At 34.0% G+C, this 26,603-nt stretch overlaps 4 protein-coding genes and 2 pseudogenes across 8 annotated transcripts; 2 read left to right on the top strand and 4 right to left on the bottom strand.

Moving 5' to 3' along the window:
- The first annotated feature begins 322 nt into the window (after positions 1-322).
- Positions 323-4,131, top strand: LOC143553097 (stomatal closure-related actin-binding protein 2-like). Of its 4 annotated transcripts, none has more exons than XM_077043157.1 (13): positions 323-448; positions 1,266-1,574; positions 1,665-1,793; positions 1,881-1,973; positions 2,047-2,187; positions 2,268-2,336; positions 2,404-2,487; positions 2,604-2,784; positions 2,874-2,990; positions 3,100-3,158; positions 3,397-3,534; positions 3,612-3,761; positions 3,841-4,131. In XM_077043157.1, the coding sequence occupies exons 2-13, from the start codon at positions 1,290-1,292 to the stop codon at positions 3,886-3,888; spliced, it is 1,494 nt and encodes a 497-aa protein (XP_076899272.1). In that variant the 5' UTR covers positions 323-448; positions 1,266-1,289; the 3' UTR covers positions 3,889-4,131. The 4 variants fall into 4 exon arrangements, with proteins under 4 accessions (XP_076899272.1, XP_076899274.1, XP_076899273.1 ...); XM_077043159.1 differs by having other exon boundaries at positions 324-448; positions 1,273-1,574; XM_077043158.1 differs by having other exon boundaries at positions 325-452.
- A 699-nt stretch (positions 4,132-4,830) lies between these two features.
- LOC143553099 (G2/mitotic-specific cyclin S13-7-like) lies at positions 4,831-7,183 on the bottom strand. Its single transcript, XM_077043161.1, has 3 exons — positions 7,071-7,183; positions 5,937-6,454; positions 4,831-5,755 (listed from the first exon to the last, which is right to left on the bottom strand). Exons 1-3 carry the CDS (start codon positions 7,108-7,110, stop codon positions 4,982-4,984), a joined length of 1,332 nt encoding a protein of 443 aa, XP_076899276.1. The 5' UTR covers positions 7,111-7,183; the 3' UTR covers positions 4,831-4,981.
- Positions 7,184-10,399: 3,216 nt separating this feature from the next.
- On the bottom strand, positions 10,400-12,825 carry LOC143553100 (nascent polypeptide-associated complex subunit alpha-like protein 1). Its single transcript, XM_077043162.1, has 4 exons — positions 12,672-12,825; positions 11,604-11,682; positions 11,015-11,142; positions 10,400-10,834 (listed from the first exon to the last, which is right to left on the bottom strand). The coding sequence occupies exons 1-4, from the start codon at positions 12,729-12,731 to the stop codon at positions 10,493-10,495; spliced, it is 609 nt and encodes a 202-aa protein (XP_076899277.1). The 5' UTR covers positions 12,732-12,825; the 3' UTR covers positions 10,400-10,492.
- A 3,034-nt stretch (positions 12,826-15,859) lies between these two features.
- LOC143553101 (cysteine proteinase inhibitor A-like) lies at positions 15,860-17,209 on the top strand. Its single transcript, XM_077043163.1, has 2 exons — positions 15,860-16,120; positions 16,886-17,209. The coding sequence occupies exons 1-2, from the start codon at positions 15,911-15,913 to the stop codon at positions 17,075-17,077; spliced, it is 402 nt and encodes a 133-aa protein (XP_076899278.1). The 5' UTR covers positions 15,860-15,910; the 3' UTR covers positions 17,078-17,209.
- Positions 17,210-18,193: 984 nt separating this feature from the next.
- LOC143553102 (glycosyl hydrolase 5 family protein-like) lies at positions 18,194-20,751 on the bottom strand (annotated as a pseudogene). Its single transcript, XR_013138772.1, has 3 exons — positions 20,175-20,751; positions 19,099-19,699; positions 18,194-18,633 (listed from the first exon to the last, which is right to left on the bottom strand). The product of XR_013138772.1 is annotated as a glycosyl hydrolase 5 family protein-like (transcript).
- Positions 20,752-21,250: 499 nt separating this feature from the next.
- On the bottom strand, positions 21,251-24,603 carry LOC143553103 (serine carboxypeptidase-like 45; annotated as a pseudogene).
- Between the last annotated feature and the right edge of the window lie 2,000 nt (positions 24,604-26,603).

Consider the following 26,603-nt stretch of genomic DNA (forward strand, 5'->3'; position numbering starts at 1 on the left):
TTCATACGAGAACTACATTAACAATTATGTTCAGTGCTCTTAACGTGACACATAAGACGACTTTCCATTACACTTAACTACCTACACGCAACATGTACAAATTCTTATACGATTATCGTACTATATATATACTAAAACTGGTTCTGTATTAAACACACCCATAAATAATATTTAAATATATTACTATAGTTCTACTAAGGTAAAAGTAACTAACCAAGTTTTGGCTTATGGTGGACCAAGTATGTTTGGGGCAGAGGCAGCTTTTCCCTTTTCAGTTTTATTATAATTTTTATTAATATTAATATTATTGATTTTGCTTTTTGAAAAGCATATTAATATTTACAGACATCATCTTCCTCTTTAGGATTATTATTCTTCTTCTTCCCAGACAACCATCATTCATTCCTCACACACCATGTGAAACACACACACACACACATTATTCACTGTAAGTAAGTAAGTACTTACTTTTCAAGTTACGGTTTTTATGCCTCTTCTAATGCTTCTGTTTCTTCTTAATTTGTTTTATCATTATCTTTGGTGATCATGTAATTGGTTCATTTAGCTGGAATATATTGTATATTATTGTTGGTGTAGTTGTTGTAATGTAGCTGAAAACTACCATGATTAAGACTGTAGCTTTATTAATTACATTTTAGTTAGAAAAAAAAACTATTTGCTGATGAATTAGGGTTTGTTTGTTTGTTTTAACCTAGTTTTGAATGCAGTTAAATTCTTCTATTTCATGTTCATGACTTTTTTTTTTAAATTTATATTTTAATATTAATATACTTTTTTTTTCATGTTATTTTATATGTTTTTTTTATTTATTAAATTGTTAGGTTTCTTGTTCATCTTATTATCCCTTGCTTTTATTCTTTGCCCTAGGGGATCTGTGATTTGAACAAGTTTGTTAAAACTTAATAGTCCATGTAGATCTGCTATAAAGAAGTCTAATTTTGACTTCTTTAAAATCAAAACATGAATCTTTGTGTTTTAATGCTTTGTGATTCAAAATGTTTCTGTTTTGTAAACATTTTTTTTCCATAACTAACTGATAGTTACTTTCTGCTTGAAATTATTCAACTTTTTATATGAAATGGAAATAAGAGACTTGTTTGATTCTCAAAAGTCAAAAGTGAAATAATGGAGTTTTTATTTTGGTGGATAATGAATGAGTGTATTAATTATTTACTTAGTTTTGAGGAAACTAATAATTACCTGCAAGATCTGTGAGCTTAGGGTGCTAATGATATTATTTTTAGTTTGTAGAACATAAAGTTGCAAGAATGACAAAAGTAACTCCTGAAGTTTTTGATGAGATGCAAATGCAAGCTGTTTTGTCCGTATCAGCCGATGTGAGCTTCAAATCAAATAAATTCCCTAAATATAAATTAGGGCCCGACAATCAGATTCTCGATGAAGCAACCGTGGAGAATAAGGGACCACCATTAAAAGACATTGTGGCACAAGAAACCGAACAGTTATCTGATCAACATAAACGGCTCTCGGTTCGTGACTTGGCCAGTAAGTTTGACAAGAATCTGTCTGCTGCAGCTAAGCTGTCTGATGAGGTATAACTAACTTATAAAATGTATGTTTGTGATTAAAATAAAAATCGGTTAGTTATACCAATAAATCGTGTTATAAATTATTATATGCAGGCTAAACTTAAAGAGGTGGCTTCTTTAGAGGGTCATGTGCTTTTGAAGAAACTTAGAGATGCTTTAGAATATTTAAGAGGACGATTAGCTGGTCGTAATAAGGATGATGTTGTAAAAGCTATCTCTATAGTATTCCTTATAACCTTATTATAATTATTATTACGAATATTAATGATGTAATAAAAATAGCATATGAAAATTATTAATTTGTTATAGGTGGAAGCATTGGCAGTAAAGTTGACACAAAACGAAGGGGAGTTGATACAAGAGAAATTTGAAGTGAAGAAACTTGCAAACTTTCTCAAACAGGTAATTAATTTTGATCACTTTCACTAATAAAATTTAATTCTTTTTAGAGAATAATTTAATTATTTATTTGCAGGCTTCTGAAGACGCTAAAAAACTGGTGAACCAAGAAAGATCGTTCGCGTGTGCAGAAATTGAAAGTGCGAAAGCAGTAGTGAGAAGAATCGGTGAGGCTCTTGATGAGCAAGAAAGAATATCACTAACATCAGGAATACAAGTAACATAATATTACGACTGTTAATATATATTACGCCTTTTCCTGTAAGGAAATTGACTATTTGACCGGTTTCTCGTTAGGAAATGGAGGAGATGGTTGAGGAAATCCAGCAGGCTAGAAGAATTAGGTTATTGCATCACCCCTGCAAGGTTTTTATTTTTTATATTTTTTTTCTGAAACTTTATTATTGTAATTTAACATCTTAAAAACTTATAGGTAATGGATATGGAACATGAGCTTCGAGCCTTGAGGTTACAAATACAAGAAAAGTCTGCATTCTCAGTGAAGCTTCAGCAAGAGGTATATCTTAAAATAGAAATAAATCTGAAATAGTTTAATGCAATAAAATATTTAAATTAGTGGTGATTTGCTTTTGTTACATTCACATAACTTCTTAAATCATAATCTGAATGCAGTTAATGCTGAAGAAATATGGTGAGGATAACAACTTAAGCTTGCATATTCTAGAAGGTTCCGAAAGTTTGGGCTCGATTCTACGACTTCAACCGCGTTCAGAAGAAGCAATGGAGCTCTCAAAATGTTCTATTCAGTGGTACCATTTATCATCAGAATGTAGCAGAAGAGAGCTTATTTCAGGTACCTTGTTAATTTATTATTACATATTATAATCTGCATGCACACTAAAATCTTTTCTAACATTATTTGGCTAAATTTATATTCATTAGGTGCTAACAAATCCGTTTATGCACCCAAGCCCTATGATGTTGGACGGATTTTGCAAGTTGATATCATATCACATGGCCAAAAATCTACTGTTACGACAGCCTGTCCTATACAACCTGGTTAGCTCTTTTTCTTTTTCATCTTTTTATAAATAAAGTGTGTTCTTTTTATATCTTGATAGTAAAGTAGATTTGTTATAATATATATATATATATTCTTTTGTAACAGCTGTTGGATTAGAGAGTTACGTGGAGACGCTTACTCGAAAAGGCAATTCTGAATTCAGTGTATGTTAATATGGATTATATTAATCCCATTTTTTATTCTACACATAGTTTGGTACAAAGATGTTTTTTTTATTAGTCAAATTTCAAGATACCCTTTAAATAATGAAGCATGGGAATCTTTTGACAATATGTAATTAGGTAGATATCTTTTGACAATATGCAGTTAGGTAATAAATCATCTTTGTTTTATTTTAGTTGACTGCGCATGAAATTAAATTAAAGTTATTGAAATTTGCAGGTGGTGATTTCTCAGATGAACGGGCGGAATTATTCGTCACATTCTGCTCATTTATTATGTGTCGGAAAAATGAGAATGAAGCTTTCAAAAGGATGGATTACAAAGGCCAGAGATGCTTATTCCTCTACATCAATGCAGGTTACAATTAAACATTCAAAATATCATATTATCTGTTTATAAATAAATAATTACTTTCGCTTTTTACCAAATTTCAGCTGTGTGGATTTAGAGGTGGCGGGAATGTGGCGGCTAAATCATTATTTTGGCAATCAAGAAAGGGGCAATCTTTCGTATTAGTGTTTGAAACAGAACGCGAAAGAAACGCAGCAATTGTTCTAGCGCGAAGATACGCTCTTGATTGCAATGCATGTAATTTCCATCTTTATTTCCTTCCACCTTGGCAAATATGATTTTTAAAACTATATTATTATTATCCAATGACAGGTGGTATTGGCTGGACCAGATGATCAAGTATCACTTTATCTTCTCTAACTTTTCACTAATGCAAGTATAACCAGATTTCCAAAAAGGGATTGATTGTTTCATTTTTTTTTCACTTGTAATTTTGTGTGTTTTAAGTTTATTTTGGGTGTGTTTAGTTGTGTTTTTATTTTTCTACTAATTTGATCATTTGTGCATCCTTTATAGGCATAGTTTTGGTTTGCCTGTTTATTGGTTGTAACATTATTTTTTTATATTTAAATTTTTACTACAACAATGAGGTCTTTAATTGAAGCTTTATCTTGGGAAAACATCTTAAATAGATTGCTTGCTAAAATCATTTAGCAAACAAGTTGCTAAAATTATATGTTGGGGGGGGGGGGGGGTGTTACTAACCTGCCACGCGTCACCGATACGAACGTCTACTGCTCAAAACTAGTAACCAAATTTTAACCATATTCTTGTTCTTGTTTCAAACAAGTTTCTTAAATGATAAAGTGAGACTTAAAGTTTGATAAACCGACAATTAGAGGGGGGGGGGGGGGTTACTAACCCTGCCACGCGTCACCGACACGAACGTCTACTGCTCAAAACTAGTAACCAAATTTTAACCATATTCTTGTTCTTGTTTCAAACAAGTTTCTTAAATGATAAAGCGAGACTTAAAGTTTGATAAACTGACAATTAGGGGGTGTTTGGCCTGGCTTTTTAATTTTTTGGCTAAAAAAACCATTTTTAAACAACCATTTTTAAAAAAACCTGGCATTTTGTAAAAAAAAAAAAAAAGCTAAAAAAGTTCCGACCCCTAACTCCCCATGTTTAAAGCCGGGTAAAACCTGAACCGGTTCCTTCACAACCCGAGCTTGACTACTTTGAATTACATTGAAACTTGAAAGTACCCAAACTAAAAGCTGGAACATTAATGCTTTCAAGAAATTATCAAACATGTTAAGAGGATTTCACAATTCAAGAATCATAAAGGCTCAAGGAATAACATAGAAAGTTAGAATTATATCAAAAAATGAGATTAAAGTTCCAACAATATGATATTATGATATAACAAAGAATTTGATCTTAATACATTCCTCCAGAAATCAACAAAAACAAACACTCGGTTTGACAAACATCTCTCCTAGTACCAAAACTAACTCTTCAACGCTGCAGCCAACAGATCTTTAGCAGGCTGGTAAAGCGCAACCCCACCTCGCAAATCTTTTGAATACTTTCTGTAGATCACCTTTCTCTTATCATCAGTCACAGCCAGCAAATGAAACACCAACATCCTTTTAGCACAATCCATCACTTGTGACTCTGTGAAACCAGTATGCAGCTCAAGAGTATCGTGCCACAACGGGCTCTTGTGCAGCGTGGCCCGTGCAGCATACACTGCGGCTGCAGCCACCATCGACGGGCTATACCGGACAATAATCTCGTAATTCATCACTCCCAGTTCAGCATAGAAGTAGACCATATTCTCCATTTGTAAAACACTCGCAGCAGTCTCGGGTGGGACTGCAGCAGCAGCAGCAGCTTTGATGAAGCGAACAAGGAACACGTATGGGGTCGGGACAGTTAAGTTCCACTCCAACCGACCCAATATCCGCTTTTCCATCACTAAAACATGTTTGGGCTCGTAAGCCCGGTCTGAGATTTGAACAAGATCATTGACTTCAGGAGCCCAAATTTCTTCATATTTGGAAGCAATCAGCATTGCACTCATTCCTACACACTGCAGTTCTCTTCTTGCAACCGTTTCAGCCGCCAAAAACCGGTCAATGATGTTTATTGTTAGGTATAGTGTTTCATTTTGGAGCTCAAACTTGTTGTGAACCTCGATCAGCCAATCGATCAGTATAGCCCTCATCTTATCATTTATTTCGGGCTGGGAATGTTTGTAGTCATGGACTTTGGTTTCATCCTGCAATAAACCCAAATCAAGAAATTAATAAAACAGTAACTTTTTTTACAAAAATCAATGAAAACAGTAACTTTTTTTTTACAAAAATTAATAAAAACAGTTGCTTTTTAACAAGAAATCCAAGAAAATCAATAAAAATATATATTTTTTGACAAGAAACTCAATAAGTGTTGTTTTTTACCTCTACAGATTTGTAGAACTTATAGATGTCTTCGACATACTCGACCACTGCAAGTTCGTTATTGACATCTTCAGCATCAATGTCAATAATGTTTTCCGCCTTCGACTTGTAGTTCATACCACACGCAGCCTTGCTCCGGGCCGTGAGTGTGGAAGTGAGTGACGCTTGAGGTTTTTTGTTTGACGATGATTCGGGTTTCTGTTTTACGACAGTGTCAGGGCTGATTTCTATTATTGTTGCATCATCGGTCACCGATTGTGCTTTCGGCTTGACTGCAGCAGCTTTCTTCTTTGGCACCACCATTCTGTTATTATCAACATTCTGTTTTTTCTTTTCGGCTGCGTCTTTCTGTGCATTTGCTAGCAGCTGTGCACAGAAGCTTCTTGTAACGGGTCGGGTTACTGCGGGAAGTTGTTTGCCCCGGAGAGTAACCATGTTGCCTATGTCACCTAGTGCTCGGCGACTCTTGTTCTGTCCGGCCACCGGAACCGCTACTTTTTGCTTCATTACTGCTTCACCTTAAGTAATTGCAAAAAAACAAGATTTTTAATCAATTAATCAAGAAATTATAAAAAAAACAAGAATTTAATTTGGGGTTTTGATCTTTGAAACCTCAATGTATTAATAATCAAAAACCCATATAACTAATTGTTTTGAAACGCCCTCAAGAACCAGATTACATGAGATTCAAACATAAACAAGATTTTTAATTACTTAACCAATAAATTATAAAAAAAATCAATAAATTACAGAAAAATCAAGATTTAGTTTAGGGTTTTGATCTTTGAAATCCCATCATCAAACATATTAATTAATTAACAAAACCCACAAATCTAATCAATCTAAAACGTCCACAAGAACCATATTACAAGAGATTCAATAATAAACAAGATTAATAAAAAAATTACAAAAAATCAGGTATTTAATTTAGGGTTTCGATCTTTAAAGTCCATGATAAGATATAACAACTAGTAATCAAACCCACAAATTAAATTAGAGATCAATCGCAAAAACAAGATTTTTAATCCAGAAATCATAAAAAATCAAGAATTTAATATGGGGTTTTGATCTTTAAAATCCTATCATCAAAGGTATTGCTTAACAATCAAAACCCAGAAATTAATTGATTGATACCTCTGTTTTGTTGTTCTTGAAGAGCATGACGAGAAGCCATCTTGATGAAAATAGAAATCAAAGAACAGAAGAGAAGAGAGATTAGAGTTGTGGATTGAAGTCGATGATATGAATACCCTTTTTGAAGACGATAAGAGTTTCATAAGCTGCCCAACGGTCTTATAGCCGTTGGGATGTTCAAATTTATTCTGTAATAAATTAATATTATTATTCTTATAAAAGTATATTACAAATATACCCCTATTGTTTCATGATATTCTCACTTCCCATTTTTAGTCTTGAGAATTTTGTCAAAGTCTGTCCTTCCTATGTTGAGATGCATGTTTTATTCTTACTTAAGCCGGTTAAAATGACATTTGAGTGAATGGACGAATCATGACTTTAATCTAGGGTTCGAACTCGACAGTGGCTGAGGGTTTACGGATTCCATCTGGTTCCCGCATATTAGGGGTACGGTCTCATGGCGGTCGAGGAGTTGACCTTGGACATGATCCCGAATAACGGTAGGTTTACATGTGAGATCTTCTGCCGTTAAGAAAAAGTGATATCTAGACGATGGCATGTTCCTTCATCCGCTCATCCTTAGGGTGCAGGGGACATGTTCCTTGCCCTTCCATGCTTGGAATCTAGACGATGGCACTATCATTGGTAAGGCTGAGGAGGTTGCTAGAGTGTTGGGCATTATTCGCTCAGAGGGGGTGTCTCTAGGGCTTAGGCTTAATATTCGAAAAACGGAGAATTTTTGGCCGTCATGTGATGATTCGAAGAAAGTGTTGGGTTTATTCCCTGGCGAGATTAGCAGGCCTGTGACGGGAGTTAAACTCCTGGGGGGGGGGGGGGAGCGGTTAGTCGGGATGCAGGGTTTATTCGGTCTTTGGCAACTAAAAGAGCTTTGAGGGCGGTTGAACTTATGAAACGCCTGCCGGACCTGAGGGACCCCCAAAGTGAGCTCCTTTTGTTGCGCTCGTGCATGGGGGTTGCTAAGTTAGTGTTTGGGCTCCGGACCTGTCAGTCTGAACATGTCAAAGAGGCTGTGTCCATCTTTGATGCGGGCCTGCGGGGGCAATTGAAGATATTGTTGTGTGTGGAGGACCACATTTTGGGGACCTCCAGTGGAGGTTGGCTTCCTTCCCTATGCGTTATGGAGGCTTAGGAATTTTCTCGGCTGAGGATGTCTCCGCATATGTCTTTGTGGCTTCCAGGTCCCAGTCGTGGAAATTGCAGGACCACATCCTACGAAACGCTGGTGTTATGCGGGTAGATTCTGACTACTCTTTTACACTTGGTAATATTGGAACAACTCTCCCGGACCTTGATATAGGCGGTTTTACTGATAAGGAGACCACCCCCAAGAAACCTCAACAAACCTTGGCGAGTGCTCTTTATGGTAAACACGTACATGATTTGGAGGAGCGATTCAATATGACCCCGAGACAAAAGGCAGTTTTAGCTTGTCTCAAGGGGGCTCATGCCCAATATTTTTTAACTGTTGTGCCCATTGAAGGTCTTGGGCAACGGATGTCGGCAGTTGAATACAGAGCCATCCTTAAATACCGACTTATGATTCCTCTTTTCTCTCCAGATGAATCATGCCCCGTTTGCAAAAAAGCTTGTTTGGATAGATTTGGTGAGCATGCCCTCCACTGTAAGGAATTGCCAGGATTCAAGTATCGTCATGATTGGGTTAGAGATGTCTTATGGGATGTGCTTAGACGTGCCGGGATCTCAGCCAAGAAAGAGGCACCTGTTAACTTTTTGACTGATCCACGAGAGGGTATATCTACCCTGCGTCCTGCGGATGTTCTTGTGTTTGGTTGGGCAGGGGGTAAGCATGCATGTGTTGACCTCACTGGGGTGTCCCCGTTGCTGGGGCTGAGAGTCAGTGGCTTCGTACCGGGACAGGCGGTTTTGAGGCGGAATCTAGGAAGGTTGCTAAGCATGAGACAGCGTGTTTGGAGAATCAGCACGTGTTCATTACATTTGCCTTCGACACTTTTGGATCCCTAGCTCCGGAGGCGGTTCGCTTCTTGGAGCGGGTGCAGAAGGTGGTTCACAGTGACTCGCAGAGCCCGAGGAACCAAGGATTTATATTTAGTAGAATAGGCTTTGCGATTCAAAAGAGGATAGCGGCGCAGCTTGTTGCTCGCTTACTCATTATCCAGATGTAGCTCGGTTTGTGTTATATATAAAAATTTCCTTGCTCTCATATATCATATATCACGAACATATTATTATTATTATTATTATTATTAAATAATCATGTTGAAAGAAATTTTTTTGGTCGAAATAGTGTGTTCTGGTTTTCTATGTTTTATTTTTATTTTTTATTATAAAACGGGCTAAGTTCTAAGCTGATTAAGATCAACTAGTTAATCTTGACTCGAGCTCTTGTTAAAGCTCGAATGCAATCAAGCCAATGAGCTTGAGTCGAAACTGTAATTTGTTTGATAAACGAGTTTGAGTTTGACTAGCCTTAAGATGAGCTCAAACTTTGTCAACGTAAACGAATCGAGTTGCATTTGGATATATTGCTTGAAAAGAGATGAGTAAAATGAGCACAGGTTGTGTTAAGTTTAAATAACAAATCAACAAACTCATGTTATCTCTAGTAATTTAAAACATACAAAAAAATACAAAACCATTATGTTTAAAAACCACATTACGGAAAGAGAAACATATGAACTCCAAATACTATACAAATAGCCAACATATGTTTGGTTTAGTTTCTTACTTCATGGCTAAAGAGATGCTTAACATTCACGCAGTTAAACACGACCAAACTGCTCAAGCACGGTCATGCTTGTTTTAAGTTCGACCATGATGTTTCTATCCAGTAACTTTGTTTTGCAATTGAGTTGTATGCTAATGTATTAACGAATTTGAATCATGGATCAATTGGTTAGAACCCTAAGTGAATCGTTAGTTTATCTTATAATCTTGTGTAATATACACACACGTTTTTATCCAAGAGTGAGTTGTATAATCTCATCTACACAAGGTGAGTTGTATATGAACACATACGAAGTTGTGATGCATGTTGTTAAATTGTAACTATTTGGATGTACTATATATCTTGAAGACAACCCGGGACAGATATATTATGCATCATGAGTAATTGAGTATAGTAAGAACTGGAAAAGTAAACACTTCAAAATGTGTTTAAAACGATGTTTTAATAAATTGTAGGTTCATGAACTCACAATCACAAACTGATATGTATTATATATATAACAAAAACAATAATAAAGATTTTCATTTTAGAGTAAATTGGAAAAAGTTTACATTTTTCATACTTATAAAAACCTAGTAAAATATATAAAAGTTACCAAAACAACCATAATGTCAATGCATAACACAAAACAAAAAAATAACATGCTCATAATAATCTCAAAACAAACCTTAAAAACATCATAATCGCAACCCTAGTTTGTGAGTTCCATAATAGCCGATACTATATCTCCATCAGCAGCCTTGAGAGCTTTGACCGCCTTTGGCCTAGACACCCCGGCTTGAGTCATAACCAACTCAATGTCCTTGGGCTCCACCCCGGTCTCATCAATGTCTTCATCATCTTGAGCCGCGGCGGCTGAGGTCTCCGGCTCGGGCTTGGTTGAATTGTTACCGAGATTAGGGACTTTAAACTGCTCTGCTGCCTGACTCTGTAATTGCGAGTTTAAATCTTCTATTTTGGCCTCACCAAATATAACATAAGTATCCGAAGCAGGGCTTTTAAATACATCAGGTTTTGAAATCACAAACAGAATCTGCAAGGGTAATAAAATTTATTAATTTGTGAACAAAAATCACCAAAATTATTACTGAATTAATAAAAAAGAGAGCCCTTCAAAATATAAAAATAAAATCCCTGAACCAGCAAACATGTTACCAGTTATGATTTTTGACCCACTTATTTTGCTAATGTTTTTTGCAGATAAAAAGCTTACACTTTTGCTCTTTTTGACAGTAACACGGCTAACACCAGGAATGGGCTTCATCCCGAGCTTTATCATAGCCTTTCGACTCTTTTTTTCACTTCTACTTTGCTTAGACCTCCCACTTGCATCTTCATGTCCTGCTTTTACAGACAAATTATTACATATTTCGTTTTAAATAATTAATAATATAAATTAAAATACTGGTCCCATATTTCCACTAAATAGAGCAGCTATTTTATAATCACGGTAGTATTAGGTGGGCACTAATACTACACACAGCACAAGCCAAAATAAGTTTTGTTCAATATTAGTATTTTGGCTACATGGGCTCAGGTTGACACCGAATAACTGTTTTATAAATGCATCATGTTCGGGTTGTGAACAACCTGTTTCAATCTGCCAACATGTTTACATAATCACGCTGCACGGGTTATATATGTCTGAATTAAAGTTCAACTTTTCGGCATAAGTATGCAGACCTTCAAAAGGTTATTTGACTTGGCCCGATTAGTATAAACATAAATCATAGTAGATTTTTAAATGAAAGTGAACAAGCAGCAATTACATAACTATGCACACAATCGAAAGTCACTCTCACCTTCCACGTCATCATCATCCTTGTCATCGTCTTCGTCATCTTCATCATCATCCTCATCTTCAACCAATGGTTCATCATCCTGCAAGACGGTATCATTCATTCAAAATCAGATAAAACTCAATTCATTTCATGTTCAACTTTTTAGTAAAATAAAAAATAGTATGATTTTTACCATTACAATCATCACATATACTAGAATTTATAATATTTAAAATTACATATATCAAGCATACAAAATGTTGAAGTGCTGAATAACAGTAAAACCCCAAGAGATTTTATGTTCAATTAGGCCTGTAGATGAAGTGAACGAACACATACGGGGGTATGCTCGTGTTCATTCATTTAGGTTTAACCAAACACAAACATGTAATTAAACAAATTTTGTGCTCATGTTCGTTCATTAAGAAAACGGGCACGTTCATGTTCATTTGTTTAAAACCTAAACGAACACAAACGAAAAAAAGCAAACAAACATAAACGGACACTAATAAACATAATATACCAAACTTCACCAAGTATACACACACACAACACATATAATTTAGACAAGCCCCTTTTATGTTTATTTTTACATAAAAAATAACTACTTGCTTATTTATCAAAATTTAAACAAACATAAATGAACGGGCATAAAAGGACGAACAAAACGTTTGTTAGTGTTCGCTTATTTGATCAAACGAACAAAATAAAGTTGTTAATGCTCGTTCGTTTATTAAATAATTAATAAATGAACTTCCTGCCTAACAGTTCATGAACGACCGGTCCAGTCCGGTTTGTTTACAGGCCTATGTCCAAGACTCTAGAAAAACAATAACTTAGTTCAAGCCCTCATTTTGTTTATCAAATTTTACACTACTTGACACATCAATTAACATAACACTCAGAAGCCAAAAGCACACTTAATAATAAAAACAGTAACTTGATAATCAGCAAGAAAAAAAACTTAACAAGACAAGTAATCAGGATTAGATAAGAGCTTGCTAGCAATATACATAGTATTCAATCAGCAAACTTGAAACAGAAAAACATATAAAACAGATCCAAAGTGAAACTAATAAAGGTTGTTACATGAATCTTCTGTTGGTCAAGATGAGCAGCAAGCAGTTCTTGTTGAGTTTGAGCAGTCATGATATATTATTATATATGCAGAGACAAAGATTTAGATAAGAAACAAAAACTCTAAAACACTCACAGTGACTGACTGACGGTGGGAAATTTATTTATATGTACTATGAATTTTTATAACATACTTGGTCCTTTAACTATTTCTCCATTGCTACTTTTAGTCATTTGAATTTATTTTCTTTACTAACTACTTAACTAGCATTTAACGAGTCGCGTGTTGCGATAAAGCCGTTAAAAACAAATACAAATTTCAAGCATTAAATTGAGGAAAAGTTTAACGTATTCGAAAATTTATTTTAAAAAATATTCATTATATGTATAGACTTTGTTCATACTAAACAAAAACCCTAAAAATCTCTTACGGTTATGGTTTTCACTTTAACTCATTTGCCTGATTTTAGGCACAATATAAGTTTATGATTTAACACATGCTTTGTCCTTTACTATCTATCAATTTGTCGTTTTAGTCCTTTGCGTTCTTTCAAGTAATAATATTGTTATGTAACTAGCTTTAGAGCCCGTGTAACATACGAGATGATCTAAATAATTAAGTTACAAATAAAGTTATACATAGTGTATATAGAAAAATGTATTACACCTATGCTTGTATCTTATATATAAATTGATTTTATTTATATCATAAAATGATTTTTTCCCAAAAAAATGAACTTAATAAAAAAAATAACAATGCACGTGCAAAAACATACCCAATAACACTCAATATATTGAAAATATATTCTCAGTATCATATATGTATAATTGAAAAAAATTTAGTTATGAACTAATTTCGGATAATACTTCTCATATAATAATAGTTTTGAGCTACACCATAAAAAATATTTTGATAAGTTTGAGGGGTTTTTCGACTTTGCTAATTGACAAAAAAAAAACATGTTAACTTGTTCGAAAAGTCAATGCTGACACAAATGTCTCAAATTTGATAAAAGTTAGATACATTGATAGGTATGAAGATGGCATGTCGGAAGTATTTGTCACTTATCTTAGATTTTATAGTCATGGAAAAAATACTAATATGCAAAATCCTAAATCATTTGACTATTTCAAAAAATGTCCTTAAAAATAAATTCGAAACTCAATCGCATTTAAAATTCTAACTTTCATTTGTTTTACATTTGCAAGTCAAAATTTTGAACCCGTAAGACGATAAATCTATTTGCATTATCAAAATTTTAAAAATATATATATTACCTTTTTTTGCACGTAACAAATTTGAACTAAATGTAGTTAATTTGTACCAAACGATTTATTTGCGAACTTTTAACCGTAACAATCATATTTTAGTTCCGCAAAAAACCCGAAACAATCATTGATTAAAAACCTAAAATACTATATATGATAAACTTTATTATATCTGAAATTTATTGGTATATATTATCCTTACAATTTAACACATATATGTTTAGTTTACTAAATTAACCGAATAAACTAAATAGATATATTTAAATCATATATTTATAATTTATAAATTTATATGACGATGTACAAACAAACCAATAGATAAATGGATTTATTTAAAAAAAATGGATCAACTTTTAAGCATATATTTATAATTTAATGATTAAAAAAATTATTCATAAATTGAAAGCATATAGTTTTTTTTGCTTTTTTTATTTACAATCTTCAACAATATACATAACATAATATGTTAATTATAACATTTAAATTATATTTTTTTCAATATTTAACAACACATTTCGTTCTTGATTATGGATTTCACCAAGTATGTTGTGAAACATATTCTAACAATGTATAGTAATATAATATGTAAATATTTATTTTTATAAAAGTGTATAGATATAATATAAATAAAGTTTAAAAGAAAAGTGAATAAATTAATCATGTAATTAATATAATATAAATACAGTGTAAAAGGAAATTGAATAACTATTGATCTATGTCATATATTAGTTTTGGAGGGAAAAAATTGTGAGAGTTAACAACAAACTGACACGTGGCTACAATTATTTTACTTTATTATAATATGTAGATTTAACCTATTGGCATAAGAGGCGTATGAAGCTTTGGGCTGAAAGACCGCAGTGTCTTAAGTTAAAATCTGATTTCAAACGAGTTTTACCGTAGTGGGTCTTTGAGCGGCAAGTTTTCCCTGGAACAAGAGATGGTGACTTGGTCTACTCAACGATGCATGCGATCACTGCCGTACGGGTCACTTTGGTTTTCCCTGGAACAGGAGATGCGTTACCCTGTTAGCTAGGCTTTATTTGTTGGTCATTCAATTATAACTTTTAACTCAATGATATAAAAAAACTATATTTTACTCATGATAGTCAAGTAGATGTAAAAGAAGCTACATGTTAAACGCCTAACATACATTCTCAAATTTTACTTTTATATCTACCATATAGTCCACACGAAACTAGATGCCTCGACCTCATGAGGAAAAACTAGAATCATTAATCTCATGGAAAATGGCACATTTCCAACACACCTTGATGCCATTTTAAGCCCTTTAGTAAAATACACTAGATGGGTAGAATTAGTTAAACACTACATTACATGAATAGAGATTGTTAAAATAAGAAGCAAAAATCTAAATGTAAGTTTTTGATTAAATCAAATCAAATAAAATAAGAGCATACAGTTTACCCAAGTTAGAAGGTATATACAAAAGTTATATTATCATTTGAAATTACAATGGATTTTCCAATTTATTCTGTAGTTATTTTGAACAAAATTATAAACTCTCATCTTTTCACGAACCTGATAATGCAAAACAAAAATCGATAACCTTGTCATATATTCATCGGTGACCATCAACAAACGTGAGAGAAAATACATAATTTTACATAAAAGTTTGTGGAAATGATTTTATAGTAAAAATCAACTACTACCTTAAAAAAAAATGAAAACTTTCACACAAATGTGATAAAAGAAAAAAAGAAAGAAAAAGTATATTTACTTAAGTTGCAACATACCTAACCAAGTAACCATTTTATAATATTTGTTAGATAGAGCGTGACACATAACACATATTTCGTTTGGTGAGGCGGGTTAACAGGCCATCTTGCCGTTTCTTATAAGAAAAGCAACAACAAATAAAATATTATTATTCATTCTGAAATCAAATCAAATCAAATCAAATCAAATCAAATCAATTGAAAGAAAGATCTGAGAGTATCCATCCAACCAAATTCCTTCCGATGATGAATCAAAGAATAACGTCTTCTACGTGTGTTGCATCTTGTGTGATGATCACCGTCCTGTTGCTGTTTGCATTTTGCGAGTTAGGGTTTTGCAGAGTTGAAAAGAATCTAATGTTTATGGGCGGAATCCGTGAAACACCCCAAAACAATAATCTCGAATTGGAAAGCCTCGCTCGATTCGCTGTCGATGAACATAATAAAAAGGAGGTAATAATTAGGTTTCGATTAGGCCAGGCAGATCGCACCGGGTGCAAATGAACTTGAGATAGGATCGATAAAGCTTGTTTAGTTATACAGCCCGACCTCAAGTCTTGTATCGGAAGCTCATTGAGTAGTTTAGGTTATACGTCTTGGATTTCTATGTATTAATTTCACTTTGCCAAGCTAAACTAATTAAAAGCGTATATAAATATAAATTAGCTCATAAATAATAAACGAGCAGAGCTTCAAAAAAGAAAAAAAAACAATTTCGTGAGCCAAGCTCGAGATTTTAAAGAAAAGAGCAAGAAAAGAGCTGTGCCTGAGCCTCAAATTAACGAGCTTGTTTACTTATCGAGACCAAGCTCAAGCCTTTGTATGGGGAGCTCATTTAAGCTCGTATAGCCTTACCTTTATGGACTTATATGTATTAATTTCACATTGCACAACCGAGCTCGAGCCGAACTTTGGCTCGTTTAAGGTATTCAATGAGCTTGAGTTGAGCTTTGACTCGTTTTAAGTATTACACGAGCTCAAGCCGAGCTTAGTCTTGTTTACGTTTGCTAAAAATATATGAATGTACTTAGAAACGGATGTGTGCGTGTGTATTAGTTATTATTAAATAATAAACGAGCCGAGCCCAATCTTGAAATAAGTGAAAACGGGCCAAGCTTGAGCCTAGTAAAGCTCGGGCTTGTCTTGGCTCATTTATACCCCTATGCTTGATTTGTACAATTAGGTTTAAACAATTTAATTATTATTTGTTAAATGCAGAACTCGCTTTTGAAATTTGGTAGATTGGTGAAGACGAGAAACCAGGTGGTTGCGGGTACAATGTACTATTTTACTTTGGAGGCAAATGATGCAGGAAAGACTAAACTATACGACGCTAAAGTTTGGGTGAAACCTTGGATGAACTTCAAGCAATTGGAAGAATTCAAGGTTTCAGATGAGCAAAATGATTAGATGTTTGTGATCAAGAAGGTATGTATGTGTGTTCGTTAATGATCTTATAAATAAACAGCTAGTTGATGCAACTAAGATCGAGTTTGCCTAATACTCTACGACTTTATGATGTATGCGATACGTATTTGGGTTTATGTAAATAATAAGTGAAATATGATTGTATGAAATAACCCGGTTCAGTCTTGTTCTGTTCTTATATATCTGCATGTCCTTTAGTTGTTATGATGTAGAGGTGGAAACGGGCTGGGCTGGAAGCATGTAAAACGGGTAATTTAATAGTATGGTTCAGAACGGGTCGGATCAAGCTGACCACTTATTTTCTTACTTTTCTTGAGTTATATAAATAACTGGTGTGAATGTATGATAAATACTTGTATATAACTAAAAAAAACTTTATTATTACTATGGTTATCTTTTGTTTGATATAAAATGTTGTAGGATGTTCAGTGCATTTAGAATACACTTTGGGAGTTGGGTCGGTTTTGACCCGTTCAACGTATTTTTGTTTTTTGCTATTTTGTAAGATCGACATGTATCCTGTATGGGTGTAAATTGTAATTTGTGTCGGGCTAACAGGTTCAAGGGTAGAATTGTTCAACCCGAACAGGACCCATATGCCAATAACATCAATCCTAACCTACATATACTTAAAATCGTGTAACCCGAACATTACACGTTTAAGCCATTTATAGAAACGTGTTAAATGGGTCGGTGGATAACAATCAAGTTGTAAACGTGTTAATCGGGTTGTAAAAAGGGTTAAATGGGTCAGTGGGTTAGCATATTTAGCTAAACGGGTTAAAACATGTCAGCCCAAACACGCGTTGTTTAAACAGACTGAAAACAGGGGTGACCTATAGGTAAGTTTAAACAGACTAAAAACAGAGGTCAATTTGATCTTATAGTTTGTATTAGTTGTTGTTCTTATGTAGTTATGTTAGTTTTCTGTCTATCTTTAGTTATAAAATATCAATGACACTAGTCATAAACGCGTCGATAACTTACAATTATTTGTATATTATTTATTAAAAAGTAAAAACTTTACTCTATAAATACAATGAAACACAATAAAAGTTTAATATTATGGAGGGATACATATGAATTATGAAACTAATTCTAAAACCTTTTACTATTGGTGGAAACAAATTGAAACCATTGACTCTGGGGATTTTGTAGGCATTTAGACCAGTTACCTCCACTGCAAATGCATCTTTTACTCAAGACATTGGAAGAACAATTAGGATCATAATCCAGACATAGATCCAAACCATTATTATCTTTACTCGCGATTTGAAACATAGAATTTGATACCGATTTCCAAGTGCTTTGTTTCGTGGAGCAGTGCATTGTTAGCCTCACGGGAAGCCCATCCCCTACCACCTCGATACACAACGGGCTGCTTGATAGCTGGATTGGAGCCTGACCACCGTCGTGACTCCATCCGGTCAACCTGTGGCATTCATCGGCTAGAATTTGGCTATTATGGTCGGGTCGTATGCAGAGTCCGGTCAGCGGGTGGTACATGAACGTGTAGTTGCTTGATGTCACTTCTGGGACTACATGATAAAAGAATGTTTAATAATGAGTAAAGTTGATCTGATTATTAACAAGTTTAATAACTTATAGATATAAGTTTAATAAGTTTTATTAGATATAAAATCATTAAATTTGAACTTTTATATGATAAAAGTTAAGTAAATATACAATAATGAAAACTACGGGTTTCAAATACCTCGAAACTCGTTCGAAAAAAGTTAAAGATTTCTCAAAATCAGTTTGTAAATAAACGAGCCGAGCTGAACTCACTCGCTTGAATTTCGAGCCAAGGTGAGCTCACTCGTTTGGCTCGCACATGTTAAGTAGTCCATTTAAGAAGCCAACTCTTAAAGGGGCTTATCAAAACAAAGTTCAAGCTTATAATTTTTTTTTAAAAAAGTTTTCGAGCCGTTTAACTTCGAGCATGATATCAAGCCGAAGCAATTTCGGCTTGGTTCGTCAAGGAACACTAATATAAAATGCACCTTGTAGTGTTCGGTGAAGAAGATACAATTTCCTATTAAAACCCGGGTTTCTGAGCCCGGTCCAGTTGGCATCAAGTAGTCCAAATTGTTCATCCATATTTTGGGCTCCTTGTCTAAGATAATAGCTTCCTTGCAATCCCCATAAAGCCCAATCCAAGTCCATTTCAGCCAAATAAGCCATATAACAGGGAAGAAAATTGTTGTCGGCGCGGTTCGTGCCCATTAGATTCACACCGAACTCGGTTATGAACAACGGGGCCTGATGTGGCCCGGTTGTTAAAAACCCGACGTTTTTATCTATATCATTACTTAGGTCATTACAAATTTTGTTGAGTGGTTGGCGTAGCCATTTGTCTCTTCCTCCCGACCACGAGTATCTATGTGCTTCAAAGACTAGTTTGGTTGGTAACCCGTGTTCAAGTCCCGAAATCTTGGTTTTTACTGTGGCAAAGTCTAGAGCATAGTTTAAGCCCGAGACGAGGACTAACACATGAGGGTTAACTCTGTGGATTAATGTTGTGCCTTCATGAACCCAACGGTACCATTCATTCGCGTTTTGGCGGGGGCCACGTAGCTCGTTTCGTAAACTCATAGCCACCACCTACAAATATAGATTTCCTCTTATTGGTAATTTTATTTAGGGGCTTGCATATATAGTCTATAAGAGCTTAGGAGTCAAAATCATTAGACCGGTTATTAAACCGGCCCTCTTACCGGTTGGTCATTAAAAAAAAAGGCTGACGTCATATAAGCAAAGTATAGAACTACAAGTAATAGATGAATAGTAAATTAAAATAAAAATAAAGATTTTTGAAAATAATTGAGCATTGAATAGTACTCATCCGTATTAGTTATGTACACAATTCCTGGTCCAGTCGACGGTTGACAGGTCTGGTACGGTTATGAAAACAATGATAGTAAGAGGACAAGATAATTAGTTTGTTGCAAGATACATCAATGATTTTATGCCCCACATAAACAAATTTTAAAAGAATAACTTTATAATATTTGAAAACTTAACTCTTGTACCACACTAATGAAATAAAAGTTATGGACAACAAATATTCAAAATTTACCATGTGAGTGTTCCTATAACGTTGTCCCACGATAGACAACCCGTTCAACCATTCCCTCGGGTCAAAATATTTGTCCCCGAAAAACCCGTTTCCATCGTCATTGGAGCAACACCACATTGGTTCGCCCACATGATTATCAAGCACCACCATCATCCCAAGAGACGATCACATTGATCACTGCCGAAAATGCATCAACCACCGTTAGATCCAAAAGTCGAGGATTATTTTTTTTGATACCCAAAATAGCGTTCATAAGATTCAATTCACGAAAAGTTTGCACAACAGTTTTGTTGCTATAACGAGTGAACATACGAGTAGCCCAAGTGAGGCGAACACAATTAAACCCTAATGAAGCAACACGTCTAGCAATGTGACTTATTGGCTTCTTGTCTAGCCCCTCAGCTAACATGGGTTGCAGATGAGCGGGCCAGTTTACACACTTAAACTTGACCCGCTCACCTGTCAAGTTGTTCACCACCCATCTTGAATTTGTTATCAATGGGAGGGAATGAGAATATTTTGCAAGGACAAAAAGAAATAAAGTTGAGATAATAACAACTTTCATGCTTCTTTCCATTTTTGAGATGTGAACTAATTACACTAATAGCTTGAGGTTATATATAAGATTAAGGTGTATATACTATAACTAACATTGTACACTCATGTTTGCATGGTGTACAACCAAGTATGCAACTAGCAAGAAGAGATTAAAAGACAAATTATATATATGTATATAAAGAATAACAAAATGTCTATGAAGTTAACATTGTAACCCCCACATTGTGATTAATATTTTGGTATACAAAAACCATGTAAGAGTAAATTCATAACAAAAAGATAATTTTTATAAACTTGTTGAGTATATTTCTATAAGCATTTGATTTCACTTGTTTCATGCCTTAACTCTTTAAAGATCAACCGCTTAGCATAATCTATAGTTTACATGGTTACATTGGTTAACAACTTAACATGATATTGTGGGTTCTAAAAGGTCTTTTAGTTAAAAAAAATATTATTTTTATTGGGAACTAAATTCTAGTTTTAAAATATTACATTCTTGTTGAGACTCATTGAAGAAACATGTCACCAAATCCGTTAAAATGGGATTTATTCACTAAAAGAATGGGGGCAGTTCATGTGTGAAGTTGGTTTTCTTATAATAATCTAAAAGATAGGTGTCATGGTTTCGTTGATTTGAGCATTATCGTCGACATGTGGTAACGGTTTTCCTGCCAAAAAAGTTCGGAAAAGAGTAAGTGATCGTTCGGGTTGCGTATATGGAGCTTCGTGTGCTGCCCCTCTAATGGTTGCATAATGTAAATTATCACCATACACTTTTGTCCATCCACCAACCTGTCCAAAACTAAACTTAGTCAAACGGGTCAAACACGTTACATATAAAATAAGCTAAAAATAAAAAAGACTAAATCGGTCTAACGGGTTACATATGTTAAAAAATAAATTTCAACAATATAACTGAACTAACCTGGTTGCCACTGAACCAAGCCCGGTAAGGTAGAGTTGTGGTCAACCCTAATTGCTTAGCCAAGCCGTTGACCACCACTCGTGTGCCGGTTAAAGGGATGACCAAATCTTGATCGCCACTGAAAAAAAATAAATTAAAAGATTAATTTTTTCTTTAGCACAGTTGTTTCTAAATGTCACAAGATGACATCTTTTGATGTTTTTACATGTTTTGTTACAAAAATGTTATATAAAATCAGACTTATTGATTATCTTTAACCATTAAAACGTTCAGCAAATCGGGTTACTAGCTTTTATAACATGTCGTATTACTACAACCGATTACTTGAAAACAAAAACCCGAATACCAGACTTGAGAAGGGAGGCTAACACAGGAGTCATTGGTGTCTCCATGTCAGCCATATCATACATTACAATACTGTTATGAAAAAAGAAAAAAAAAAGCCTTAAGTTTTCCGATATATGAAGTAATATTAATAGACATGAATCGGATATTGGGTTCGTGTAATACCTGCTACACGGAGCCCATTCACTGACGTCCATAAGTCGAGCATGGAGAGCGGCTTGAACATCTTTCCGGTTCAAGTATTTAATTGTTTCATCCTCAACACAAACATCTACTTTCGTCTCTTTATTAAACTGTCATAGGGAAAACAATCGTTAGAGACAAATTTATTGTGACTCGTATTGTTAGATGTAGCGAAACGAGCAGGTTAGGGCATAACGGTAATTTTTATAGGGTCGGGTTGGCTGAAATTAACATATATTTCGTTTCAAGCTCTAATTCTAAAGCTTGAGTCTGGTATGTTTATTATTTATTTATTAAATCGGAGTATTATTTATTTATTAAATCGGAGTATTATTTATAAATATTTTGTAAGAATTTATAGTTTTTAAAACTTTGCTATACATGATATAAATTCTATAGTTATTTTCATTATAAATTTGTGTATAATAATATGTTTATTTGGGCTTGGAGAGCCTACTCTAGCTCGATAACCGAAGCTTGGGCTTGCTTATTAAATGAACTTAATTTTAGGCCCGGGCTCATTTAAGCTTGGTTTGAATTGAGCTTTTAGTGAACTAATCTTGAGTAGCTGACGAACGACTTGGCTCGTTTCGACCTCAAGGTATACATCAAACCACATTCTAATAGTATTATTATCCCTCTCTTGTTAAACAAACCATAAACATATATGGAAACATTCATCATTATAAAACAATTAGGAAGTTGTGGTGTTTACTCACATTTTGACCAAGAGCTAGTGATTGTGAGAGAACATTCGATAAGCATATGTCGAGAGTGACGTCATACACGTTAACATAAAGACTAATCTCTTTAAAGGCTTGCCTTGCGACACAATCGCAGTCAGGGGTAACAGCATTGAAATTGTCTTCTTCTTATAGTTGAGTAGTTGCATACATTATTAAACATGTCATACGTATCATCCGATATTAAACCATGAGACCATAAATACTCCCCCCTTGAATTAAAATCATTATCAAACTCTAATAGCGGATTGCCTATCTACACAACAAATGATTAGTTCAATAAGAGGAAATAAATTTGGTCAAAAGGGAGAAATTAAAAAGTCAACCAAGTTACTCACTGCAATTCCCTTTAGATTGATTTTGGCTTTTGAGTTAAGTATGAGAGTTGCTAGTTGAGGAACATAATGTCCTGTAGTATAAATTTACAACATTAGTGTGTTGTAACCGCGCTATATTCTTACAAACAGGTTAACTGAGTCAAACGGGCTGGAAAACTCGCAGAGTTCATTTTTCATGCATAACCTTCTAAATCATTTTAATCAAAAATCTAAATTATAACAAAAAAAGTGTTTGCAGGGTCAGCCTAATTTGTTCTTCTGTTTAACCGAACCAATATTGACAAATGTAATAACAAATAATTCATACCTGCATAACTCTCACCCGTGATATAAAAATCTCTATTCTTGTATTCAGGATACATCTCAAACCATTTTTCTAGAAACACAAGATTGTCACCAGCTGAAACGAGAAACAATAACATATATAGAATCATCATCCTATACATATTTAATATTTTCAACCATAACAAATGAATGATACGAAAAATGAACCTGTAAGGGCGTCATTTGCGGATGTATAAAATGATTTATCAAGAGAATATGAGAATCCCACTCCTACTGGTGTTTCCAAATACAACATATTTGCCTCTGTGATTCAAGGCAAGAATGTAATATTTTTATTTTTAATAATCTAAATGTAATTAATAAATAAACAGATTATGCATGCATGCATACCTTTATTCCAACTATAATCATTTTTCAACAAGCTGCCATCAGCATTTGGTTTGAAAGGACCATGCTCAACAAAAGCCCCTTCTCCGACAGATGAACAACCAGGACCTGTAATTTTCAAATGATTTAGTTTTGCTATTCAAAAAGGACCAGCGGGTTAACGGTGCAGCTTGTTGTCTGTCTACCTTCTGTTTCTATGTAAACACTACTCAATATTGTATGATTTATATTAAATAGTTATGGTGCAAACATTGAAATCAAAAGATGCAATTTTAAGCACAAATCAAACCAAAGGGAGATTTGAGTGGTTAATAATAACAATAATAATAATAATAATAAAAAAAAAAAAAAATTTGAGACTGTGGTGGCCTAACACACAAAAAAGGTGTTCTAAAAACGATAATAATACCTCCGTTTAACCAAAGGACGAGGGGTTTGGAACACGGGGCGGATTCAGCTTCGACAAAATAATAAAATAGGAATCTCTATTGGGGTTCATCAACGGGGATGTAACCAGCGAATTGTTTGAAAGTGACGGGCGGTTGGCCGGGTAGATTCACTACCTCATCGGTAACAGTGCAATTGATCACGACAATGAAACAGCACGTGTGCGTTAATATTATTATTATGATTCCGTACGCAAACAGAATCCATGACATGTTCGAGATACAGAAAGTAAGAATGACGAATCACAAATGTAACTGGCGCATAGATCAAAAATAAATATAACTTCTTTTTGGTGTTATAAATTATTAGCTCAAAGCATGCATATGGGTTCATTTTGGTGTAAGACATCTTTGACAATGTTGTAAACAACGTATGGGTTCATTTTGGACACGTACATTAGTCAATTTTTAATCAGGCGTTACAAAAAAATTATATTACCTACTAATATTAAAGCATAGTTTATGTGGTTGCACTTAAACACTTCAATTTAAAAGCATGATGTCTTGGATTCAAGTATAAATTGTGATTAAAAAAACGGGTTTCGGGTTGGGTTATAGGGTATTTCTCACTTATTATTGTGGGTTTTCTTTTGAAAATGAAATGGAGATGATCTGATGGATCAATGAGTCGTTATTGATCAAATGACAGTATAAAAAAACAATTGATGTTGCAATTTAGAGGTTTGTGACATGCCATTACTATCACCGTTTTTGTGTATATTAATACTTGTTTGAGCCCCCGTGTTACAAGGGTTTATTTAGGTTTTTGTTTTTAATCATTTTGCTATTTTATATTTTGTAATGATTTGTTTTATTTTTAACGAATAAACAAGAACATATAATTTTTTTAAACAAAGAAACAAGAACACAAATATTTATCTTATGGAAAAAAGGTGGATGATGTAGGTGACAATGGTGATTGATGCATGAGAGGGGAGGTTGACGATAGCAGGTGGAAATCGGAAGTTAATTAACAGGTGATGGAGAGGATTGACCGGCGTCGAAGAATATGTAGAGGAATTAAATTAAGGTTTGTAATTAAATGGTTTCACAAATCAATGAGATGTTATAACTCATTTAAGGGCTATCCGGGTTTGGTGAAACTCATGACCCACGAAAATTATTGTTTGATGATTAAGGGGTTATATCACAAATAAATGAGATGTTCTAACCCGTTTAAGGGCTATCCGGGTTTGGTGAGACCAATGACCTGTGAATTATTGTTTGATTATGAAAAGATTTCACAGATAAATGAGATGTTATAACAATTTAAAGACTATCTGGATTTGATGAGATTCATACCCATAAATTCGAGTTAAACGCATAAAAAGTCTCAAATCACAAAATAAGCAATTGATGGCTTGAAAGAGGATGTAAAGCTACTAGAGATTGACATAAAGGATTTTTTGATATCCATCTAAATTTAGATAGACTGATGAAAACCAATAAATATTCTATGTTGGTAGAGTGGCTACGTGTTGTGCAATTGTGTATAGTCTGTTCAAATTTTTTTTTGAAAGGCCAATATCATTAAAAAGGAAGGAACACTTGCAAGTCGTAAGAGACCTAAAATGAAACTAAACTACAAAAACAAGACGAACTACAACCATCAACAAATTATAAAGGAAAATTAACGAAATTAAATTTGCACCAATCTTCCCAATCCAAGCTAGCTCTTCGACTTCTATGCTTCACCCATAAGAAATATATAGCTTTTATGTCATTAATCATTTTGTTTTTCGATATCGATACATTCTTAATTTTTTTTTCATTTATTCCTTTCCAAATTAACCAACACATAACGAATGCTATTGCTTGTACTATTAAACACTCATTATTGTTGCTCTTGTGTTTATGAATGTAGCCCAAATTCTCATTAACTGATACAAAATATGTCGAAACTGGAAGTTTCACACTGACCTAGATCTATATCACACTCAAATATTTAGTTCACTCTCACCTTTTTCTATTCTTTTATCTTTGTTCTTTTATTTGCGTTTTTCCTTTCCCTTTCATGAGGTTTGTTACACATTTTAAATTGTTTTTCTTTTACTTGTTATTTTATTAAAAAGAAAACGTAAAAGTTATTCATAAACGTTTTACATGGTTATATTACCATTTTTTTAAAAATTACCGTTACGTTTCATTGTACATAGCAAATTGTATCTATAATATTTAAACACACACATATAAGAGAACCCTCTTTTTTATGAGAA

Source organism: Bidens hawaiensis, unplaced genomic scaffold, assembly GCF_021521415.1.
Source record: "Bidens hawaiensis isolate Kalapana, Puna unplaced genomic scaffold, B.hawaiensis_p1.1 tig00017143_1, whole genome shotgun sequence".
NCBI lineage: Eukaryota > Viridiplantae > Streptophyta > Magnoliopsida > Asterales > Asteraceae > Bidens > Bidens hawaiensis.